We start from the raw sequence: 10,540 nt of genomic DNA on the forward strand, positions 1-10,540 counted from the left end.
GCTATCTACTAAAGATAGCATTACATAAGAACAGAGGTACTGCTATCTACTAAAGATGGCATTACATAAGAACAGAGGTACTGCTATCTACTAAAGATAGCATTACATAAGAACAGAGGTTCAGCTATCTACTAAAGATGGCATTACATATAAGAACAGAGGTACAGCTATCTATTAAAGATGGCATTACATAAGAACATAGGTACTGCTGCTATCTACTAAAGATGGCATTACATAAGAACAGAGGTACTGCTATCTACTAAAGATAGCATTACATAAGAACAGAGGTACTGCTATCTACTAAAGATAGCATTACATAAGAACAGAGGTACAGCTATCTACTAAAGATAGCATTACATAAGAACAGAGGTACTGCTATCTACTAAAGATGGCATTACATAAGAACAGAGGTACTGCTATCTACTAAAGATAGCATTACATAAGAACAGAGGTTCAGCTATCTACTAAAGATGGCATTACATATAAGAACAGAGGTACAGCTATCTATTAAAGATGGCATTACATAAGAACATAGGTACTGCTGCTATCTACTAAAGATGGCATTACATAAGAACAGAGGTACTGCTATCTACTAAAGATAGCATTACATAAGAACAGAGGTACTGCTATCTACTAAAGATAGCATTACATAAGAACAGAGGTACAGCTATCTACTAAAGATGGCATTACATAAGAACAGAGGTACTGCTATCTACTAAATATGGCATTACATAAGAACAGAGGTACTGCTATCTACTAAAGATGGCATTACATAAGAACAGAGGTACAGCTATCTACTAAAGATGGCATTACATAAGAACAGAGGTACTGCTATCTTCTGTGGATAACATTACATAAGAACAAAGGTAATGCTAGATAGCATTACAAAAGAACAGAGGTACGCTGTCGTCTGAAGATAACATCATATAAGAACAAGGATACTGATATCGCCTGAAAGTAGCATTACATAAGAACAGAGGTTGCGGGCTTTTCAAATCATTATTGCAAGCATGTATAAGTCCATTTTGAATGACAAAGTCTTTAAATCATGACGCAAGAGAGGGTGCAAGTTCATTGCTCAAAACGTTATCAACCAAACAATAACGATTTTAACTTACATAGTTACCTAGCAATCAGATAACTCATTGGATTGGATAAAAATAAATTTGGCTCTTTGGGGCCTTGTAATTCGTTCAATTTACACAGAGTTATCCGTTGATAAAATGGATTTCGCCATTTTTATTCAAATAAGCACGATAAAGCATTGTTGTTATCTTTTTTCAGATTTTAAAAATTTTGAGTTACTTTTTGGAAATATTTAGAAAGTGCTGTCAAGTTATTATGGATTTTCTCGGTTTTTTAACCACTCTGCATATACAATGTTTCGCTGGCATGCGACAAGGTCGACTACACTAACTTGATTGCCAGGTCTCAATCGTGCAAGTTCACTGAACAAGTTTTGACAATGGGATATAAGCGGAAATAGAATGACAAAATAATTACTAGTATGAACGATACATGCAAAATATATTATATAGAGTTGTACAGACAAATGCCGTTACGTTTTCTACGCTGGATATTTTCCTAAAATTTCTTAGCTTATTTTTCAGGTATTCCCCCATTAATAATCATGGCAAGTTTACGTTTCCTAATCGTCATTGTTTTATGGATTTCTGTCATTCGTCAGGCTCAAGGTAAAGTATAACATTATTCAATTTAATTTACTAGATGTGTGCATTGCTATACAATATATCGCAGTACTGCTGCACCGTGTCTTTTATTACTACAATTTGTTTTACTAAATTCTGCAGCAAAAGTAGAAGCAAAAAACTATCAACCCTTTACATATACATGTATACATGAATAGATTTCATACGACAATCGAATATAACGTAAATCATACTGCTGCACTACAGCAACATAATAGACACACATCACACTAAACGTGATGTTAATTCATTGTGTCTTGATAACTGCAACTCCTGTTTCTTTAAAGTATGTTTCAATATCACCATTGCACTTCAATCTTCTAAGCGATTATTTTATTTAAAAATATTTATTGTTTTGATGGTAGGTCAATGTACAATAGGAAACTTTCAAGTGACTCCAGATCCATCTTCGCCATCATCACAGCTGAGTGTCTCATGGGAATGTGACACAGATAATAATGACTTCGAGATAACATATCAGTTAACCAACAGAGACCAATGTGATACAGGAGATGGCAGTCAGCAGCCTCCATTTGATGTCAAGACTACAGGATTTAGTAACTGGGATGATGTGGAAGTGTATATTGGTGGTGGTATCCACATCTATTCAACAACTGTGACAGGTTTATTACCTTACTCTACCTACACTGTGACCATACAATCAAAACGAGGTACATCTGCTTACAGTGCCATACAAAGTACAGATGTCACAACAGGAGAAGCTGGTAAGTGTTGATTATCATCTACACATTGTGATTTCATTGTACCGATATTTAGAAATTTATGTCAACTACATAGTAAACACCTCCAAAAAAGAAAGTACCCATTTTGTTTGAATGGCCCTAACTCTTGAACACTAAGATTAATTAAAAGCACTCTGAATGATATGAACGCATGGAGAAGTTTGTTAAGTGCTTAAAATATGTCACACGTATAAAAACCAATCGGAATGTAATTTCATTCGATCATTCCGATTTCATTTTACACAAGTTTGGTATCAGTTTCCAATTTTGCTGCTTTTAATTATTTGTGCTTAATGTTATTACCATTCAAACTAGTGGTGACTTTACAAATGTGTTTATTTTGACAAGAGAAAGAATGGGTAAAACAGTTAACATTAATCAACAAATGATATACTTGAGATTGATCGTTGTATTACTCATTAAATGCATTGAATATGGAAAATGATATCTGAATCTGAATCTAACAAAGGAGTAAGTGAAGTAAACTGTAAAAAATAAATAATATATGAAAAACGAATAGATGAGAAAAGAATAGAACGCATCCCGCGGAATATATATGTATACGTACAAATGTTACTGCATCGCTCTTTCGTTTCTGTTATGAACAGTACCAAGTGGACGACCGCCTGTCCGTGTATATGATATATCTACAACACATCTAGATTTATATTGGTATGAGATACGATGTGGCTATAGACATGGTAACATCACAGATTATGAATACCGGCTGACGTATTCAAGTGATGGTCAACCTGTCAGTGAAGCAGTGTTCACACCAATGACATTTTCAGACATATTTGGTTCCAGGGGGCCTGGTGTGCGTATTACTGGTCTCAGCTGTGATATACAGTATACATTTAATGTCGCATTGAAGAACAACGCAGGAACAGGAATAAAAGCCGGTATAGTCTTGATTACCTCAAAAGGTTAGTTTTTGTCACATCTGGATCAAAATCCCGATGCCACTGTTAGTGAAGCAGTGTGCACACCAATTTGTTTTCTGGTACGATTTCAGCCGGAGATTTCAACTGTCAGCTGTCACATTTGGAATAGCAATATAGGAACTGGACGAAACGAACAACGGTAAAAAACGGTGTAAAACAACATTAAAATTGAAATAAAATATAACGAGGAAATACAATGACCATGATGAGGTGTTTTACAATTTAAAAGCCAACATAATTCAACGTTCATTTGTGATGTGATCAAGCAAAATCAGTCGGAACTCGGAAATATTGATTTCGAGATATAGCCAAACAAAGAATATATTTTCTTTTGTTTTGAAAACTCTTCAATTGCTCATATCTTTGGAACTGGTTGTTCAATGTGTATGGGGTTTTCTGCAAAATGCAGCTTTGTAAATGCCTCTTACTATCCTATAAGAAACTGTATTTCCGAGTTCCGACTGATTTTGCTTGATCGCATCACATTTATTTTTAATTTGCCTTTCAGTTCTACCTGACAGTGTTCAAAATATGCAGGCTTCTTTAACTGCAACACAAATCACTATAACCTGGACGGAGCCAGTTGAGAGAGGATGTCCTGTTGTAGACACGTATGAGGTGACATGTGAAGGAAACACCAGACATACAGATGAGTGTCAGGATCTCTTACCTACACATACAGTCATGGATACAACCAATAGCCTGTTATATGTGTGTGATGTGGAACCATTCTATTCCTACAACATATCAGTGAAAGCTACAGGTGGTCCAGTCACGGTCACGGAACTATCTGAACCACAGCTTACCCCAGGATCAGGTACAGTATACCATGTATGAGATGTGAGACATTAATTGATCCATAGATATAGATGCTTCACTAGGTTATATGCCCCTTCGAAAATAGACAAGTAATGGCAAATATTTAGTCCTGCCGTTGTATTTAAATTTCATAATTTGAATTTCTCATCTATTTCGTTACACCGAAGGTTGCTATGGAAAGTATGGGCGACGGTTTGCATTGGTTAAGCTCTAGTCAGACGGTCAATCTTTGCCAACATACTTCCATAGGGAATGGCAATGATTAATTGCCTGCATCTGGTTCATAGCAGTTTGAAGACAAATTTGACCGTGTGACTGCCACTGTTTGGTCAATCTTTACACAATTTGGGGTTACAGGAATGTCAAAATAGTTTGCAAGAAAATACAACATGTTCTATTTTTCCTTCAAATTTTACAATACCTAGGGAATCATGAGCCAAGAATGTGGGTAGATTGAGGGATTTTCACAGAAAATTTTGACATAGTCAATATAATATCAGTATCACTGTGTATCAGTATCCAGAAAGAGTACAGAATTATGTTTTGCTGCATGGTATTAAAGTTGCTCGATGTTTAAACTAGTATCATCATGTTTAGAGGTAAAACATTAAACACTACCTATACCTGTAACCTACTTGAGAGGAGGTTCTTTGGAACATCAAAGTGAGGATTATAAAGATAAAGGTACTTTCTATAGCCAAGAAACACTTCTGGAAGGTTCTTAATCATTAGAGGGGGCTTGCCTACCAGAACAATAAAATAAAAATGTGTAGGGCTACTTTAATGGTATAGCAATAGCATTATGCTAAGGGCTATGCGCAAACATATATGTATGAAAAACAATGTAAAGCCTAAAACTACATTGTATAGGCCCCTCTACTTTAAGTTAGATTTTTAACAGAAAGGAAACTGTATACCGTAAAAATCGCATACAGTTGCACAGCTTATTAAAATGTTTTATTTTAACATGTTTATTTTTAATCTATAAATAGGCCTATAATATTAATTTAATTTCACAGAACAAGACATAAAGGCAAAATCAACAGTATGAGTATATAAAGACATAATACAACATGTGGACTATTAAGATTGTCCCTTTCTCTTAATACAGTGGCCCTGCTAATACCACAATAGTTCAAAAACATTTGATGCAAAATTTGATAGTGTGACTGGGTTTGGTTAGGATCATCAAATATCTGTCAAAACGAAATTTGAAGCCAAGTTTGATGTAAAGATTGACCGTGTGACGAGAGCTTTAGGGTTTACCAGGAAAGAAATTTATTCACTAGTTATCTTATTATATGAGGTAATTAACTTCCTTTCATGTCATTAAAAAACGTAGTTTCACTTTCAGGTTGTTATAAAACTTGTACATGCTAAAGGTGAAAATGTTATCAAATTGTTTTATAAAATAATATTCGATATCACAGTGCGTATGTGTAATGCATCCTCTCATCGATTTCAGCACCAAGTGCCCCACCTGGAAATGTCAGAATAACTGCCAGCTCAGACACAACCCTTACCATAACATGGGATGAGATTCCTTGCTCTGATTGGAATGGACATATTCTTGGGTATCGATATGAACTTACTTTACAGAGCGTAGTGATAGACAGCGAGGACGTAACAACGACATCTGTGACCATCACATTAGATACAGCAGACACCTACATCTTCAGTGTTGCAGGAAGAACAGATTCTGGTATAGGACCTTACACTCACAAAACCATTAACACTTTGGTAGGAACAACAAGTAAGTATATCAATCATGAATATCAATAAAAAGTTACATGGCTCAAGACAGATATACAGGAAAGTGTCGGGATAATAATTAGTCCAGGATGGGCGAACAAGGAATATGGACCTTTTCAGGAAGACATCATACGACAAATTCGATCGTGGGCGACCACGGCAAATATTTTGAAAGCTCAGAAAACAATAGGCCTTCTACACAAATCTTTTCACAATCCTCTTCAAATCCGCTGCTCGCTCTCTCTCTATAATATGGCTCTTGTTCTTTCCAACCCTAGAATATATGGCTGCTTCACTTACCACCTTATAAACCAGACGCTAACCAGCCGGATTGAATCCGTTGAATTGGTCGTTTGACCGAATTGTTTGTAAATGTTTTTTTTTTTGCATTTAAGTCATTTATAAGTCTGAATCTCGCCATTTAAGTTTTTCCATAGGATTACCGTGATAAGTTTATAGAAACGTGTGGACTGTCTTTGCAAAACATTTAAATCATAGGCGTAGGCTCAGAATAACGAATTACAAGGCTCAGAATTACAAGGTTTTAAGTTGATTTTTGCGTTGTTGGAGATAATGGTATTTTGAAATTGTAATTTTCAAACCTTATATTGACACATAACTAATTTCTTAACAAAACAATAAAACGGCTATATTTCAGTAACACCAAAATGTCAGTAATAACTCTGTTACTCTGAATTTACTGTTGCGTGTAATTTCTAAGTATATACAATGATAAGTAAGTTTGCAATAAATTATTTCAGCTTCGTCTGCATTTCAAGATCGGACAACTGGTAGGCCTTTTTCTACTTCAAAGACCAGACCAAGAGGAACTTTAACCGTTGGAAGAGAGGAAACGCCCACCACTGCAACTATTGGTATGCATAAGCGATTTCTCAGAGATACTGCAAAAAATCGACTGGATATCTATGGCTCACTTCATGTGAAGGAAATTAAAAGACTATTCCGGTTAAGCGGCTATGGATGATTATGTGTGGTTGGGTGTAGGACTGTTAGAGTAGGTGTGGGTTAGGGGTGCGGGGGTGGGGGTGCGTGTGTGTGGAATATGTGGAGTTATCACCTTTCGTGGTTGTAAATACCAGTGCCTTTTAGGCTTGAAAGTGAATATTTTTTGTCTGACCCGGGCTTACACAGGGTCTTGCGCAGGGTCTTGCGAGAATGAAGGTAGGAAAGTTAAGGACATACCTACCTTATTGGCTTCTGTGTTGTTTGCATCCATTGATGCTTCGATTCTATGACGCATATCTCGCGTCCTCCTAAGTATATAGGCCCTATATTCTGTTGCTAAATATTTTATAAAAATTATATAGGTGAGAGATTGTCGTAAAACAGACACTTCAAAGCTCATTTAACGCAGAACAATCCTTGTTTATAATGCAGGTATGGCTGCTCCGAAAGTGAACTCTCGTGGACAATGTTCAATCAACATGCCAGTTATTCTCACCCTTGCTGTGTTGCTTCTTGCTGCTGTAATTACAATTATTATCCTGGGTCTACTTTTGTATAGGTATGTTGACTAATTGAAATCTCAACTTTGGCCGGTTAAATATGGTACCCTTACATGTTAGAGTGCAAAGTGATGCACCGCCACTCTTCGTGAAATAACTTATGAAGAAGAACACTCTGTTCTGTCCTGGTTCCAACGGGTATCTATATTCGCAAGAGGCGTAAACCATGTCTTTCATACGTGTATGTTTTATTAGCTTCGTATATAAGATGACTAAACCTTCAATCAAAACTTTTTGACTTCCTCAGGAAATAGCATTAAAGTTTTTATTGTTTAAAATTTTTAAAAATAATCTTGAGCCGAATAAATTATTGCGGGAATTCATACAAAAATGAGACCGGCTAAAGTCTTTACTGTGAAAGTATGACACAAACTTCTTGGGAACACAATTTATTTTATATCTCCACAAGTATGTAACAGTATAAAATCTAATAGTAAAAAAAAAAACAAGCTCAATGTTAATCTCAAGTAGGTGAATAAATTATTGGGCGAATTGAAATTCTCAAAAATAAAAGAACTGAAATGGGGCCGGTTTTAGTCTTTAATGTGAAAGTACGACACAAAATTCATTTGAACTCGATGTCTTTAATATCTCCACTTGCAACTATAACAGTATAATTATATCATGAAACTTTATTCAATATTTTGAGAAATAACTCGAATTATCGTAGTTTCCCTTTTTCTCATTTTATTTTGAAATATATAACAAAGAGCAAAAAGTACCAAAGGAGACTCCACAAATTACGAAAATGGAGATATCGGTAAGGCGAATAACACTATAGCCACGTCGTCATCAGGTAATGTAATGAATACAGCATATCAACCAGACAATGACGATATGGGGTATGAAATCCCTCCTACAGGTGTAAGTCATCAGGTTGGCTCTTCATCTGACTACGAAGTAACCCTACCTGACAGACCTCAATCAGGACAACATTATGAAGATCTGGATCAGAAGAGTATGGAGAAAGAGAAAGACCACCAATACCAGTCACTTGGTGATAAAAGAAATATGCGTAAATGATGCATTGGAACCAGCACGCAAACTGCGAAAGAGAAACAACTAAATACCCAGTTTATTTAAAAAACTGGGTTTTTTTAATCATTGTAAACTTGGAAAAAAATCGTTTTATTATCAAACAAATAGATGTAAAAAATGAGCGGTCAGGAATCGCCTTTAGCTTTATCGGGCATTCTTTTATCATTATATCAAAACATTTTCATTATCACTATCACCATCACTATTAGTATCACTAGACTCATTACTATCATTATTATTTCTTGTGGGTATGGATACGGATGTAGATGGATGCATGAGTGTGAACGTTACATACCTGACTCAAGGTCCCCCGATTTTCTTGCAAACACTTTCTAGGGCCATTTCCTTGGTACTTCGTTGGATTACCTTTATTCAATTTATGCAATTCTTTGCATGTACTTTTATCATGTCATAATATATAATGTCTTTATTTTCATAGTTTGGATAAACTGATTATTGAACAATCGATCATATCAAATCAAATCAAATCAAATCAAATCAATCAAAGCATCCAAAACAGATCAGATTAGATCAAATCAAATCTGATATCTGTGATGTACATCGTGCACTAATTTGGATCACAACATTCTTTTCACAAGAACGTCCGGAGTGTGGAAAGTCTACATTGTTTGCATTATTGTCGGAAGTGACGATAATGCGATTTAGAATGGACAGTAACCTCACTGATGTATTTTCACTTGCGGCAACAGTAGGCCTACTAGTAACACATTTTATTTGTGTGTAAAAATAAGGCATGTGCGTCTGTTTGTGGGGTGTGGGTTGGTTGGGGTGGTAGTGTTTTTGAGGTGTGCATATTCCTGCTTTTTTTTCATTGTAACTGTATGGAAGTTGTGCAATTATTACAGAATCATGATTGCTTTACATTGTACCTTCCTCTTTCTACATTGTATATATATTTGCCAATTTTTGTGTATTTTATGCAATCAATAAACTTGTTACCAAAAACAAAATGGCGTATTACTCATATAGTTAATATGTGTGAAAAATCCCCGGGGGGGCACATCAAAAAATTTTGGTGGGTATGCTCCCCCGGAATTTTGAGGTGGTGGTAAAAGGGGGTCTTTCGGAGCTGCGAACCGGGCTGTGAACAAGTAAAATGGGGTCTTTTGGAGCTGCGAAAAGTCAAAATCAAGGGTCTTTCTTGGCTTTTTGGTTGAAAATCGCCTGAAAAAACAAGAAATATGAGGAATGAGCAATTTTGGGGTCTTTTAGAGCTGAAATTATCAAAATCGAGGGTCTTTCGGAGCGTTATTTTGGTCAAATATAGGGGGTCTTTCGGAGCTGCGAAACCCAAAAAGGGGGTCTTTCCGGGGAGCATACCCGTATGGTAATTTGTGTTGATTTCCCCCCCCCCCGGGGAAAAATCACGAATGCGGAGATACCCAACCCTTATATGCATGTATGCATATATGCATGTATGTACTGGACGTATTAAATTTTGCATGCAAAAGATTGCAAAATATTGCCCATAATATAATACCAGTTGCATAACAAATTGGAAACCGGTAAAGATGAAAAGAACACTCATAAGCCCCCCCCCCCACCCCCAATGTTGAGATTAAAGATTCCTGTACGAGTATAGTGCATTTTTAATAGGATCAAAATTTGCGTGATCGCAGGAATATATGGAAGTATTAGTATTACCTACTAGGTTTTATAAACGCATTTCTTGTTAATAATAATTGTGTGCACGGAATATTGTGAGTATTAACCCATGCCTTATATACTGCCAACACCTTCAACAGTCTATTAGGGATCTCCCTGATTCACACATATATAGCATTACACAGGGAGTAGTGAGAGTCTCACTCAGGATATGTACTACTATCTACACAGCGAATAGGGAGAGACTCACTAACTATTTGTTTTGATGAGATATATTGTTCATTATGATTAGGAATATTACCAAAATGAATAGTTTACTTTTTATCTGAACTATATAGTCAAATTGACAAGATCTGCGACTCATTGTTTGAGCATATTACCCA

The 10,540-nt window shown here is 35.9% G+C and overlaps 1 protein-coding gene across 1 annotated transcript; it reads left to right on the forward strand.

The window, feature by feature from the left end:
- The first annotated feature begins 1,630 nt into the window (after positions 1 to 1,630).
- On the forward strand, positions 1,631 to 9,481 carry LOC140161937 (protein sidekick-like). The gene is made up of 8 exons (XM_072185234.1): positions 1,631 to 1,694; positions 2,075 to 2,434; positions 3,061 to 3,378; positions 3,905 to 4,213; positions 5,681 to 5,968; positions 6,729 to 6,842; positions 7,366 to 7,492; positions 8,204 to 9,481. Exons 1-8 carry the CDS (start codon positions 1,631 to 1,633, stop codon positions 8,514 to 8,516), a joined length of 1,893 nt encoding a protein of 630 aa, XP_072041335.1. The 3' UTR covers positions 8,517 to 9,481.
- Positions 9,482 to 10,540: the final 1,059 nt, after the last annotated feature.

Source organism: Amphiura filiformis, chromosome 1 (assembly GCF_039555335.1).
Source record: "Amphiura filiformis chromosome 1, Afil_fr2py, whole genome shotgun sequence".
In the NCBI taxonomy this organism is placed as follows: Eukaryota; Metazoa; Echinodermata; class Ophiuroidea; order Amphilepidida; family Amphiuridae; genus Amphiura; species Amphiura filiformis.

Coding starts and splice junctions, on each gene's coding strand:
- LOC140161937 (XM_072185234.1), top strand. CDS start 1,631: ATGGCAAGTTTACGTTTCCTAATCGTCATTGTTTTATGGATTTCTGTC. Junction 1,695..2,074: donor TGTCATTCGTCAGGCTCAAG/GTAAAGTATAAC, acceptor TTTTGATGGTAG/GTCAATGTACAATAGGAAAC. Junction 6,843..7,365: donor GCCCACCACTGCAACTATTG/GTATGCATAAGC, acceptor TTTATAATGCAG/GTATGGCTGCTCCGAAAGTG.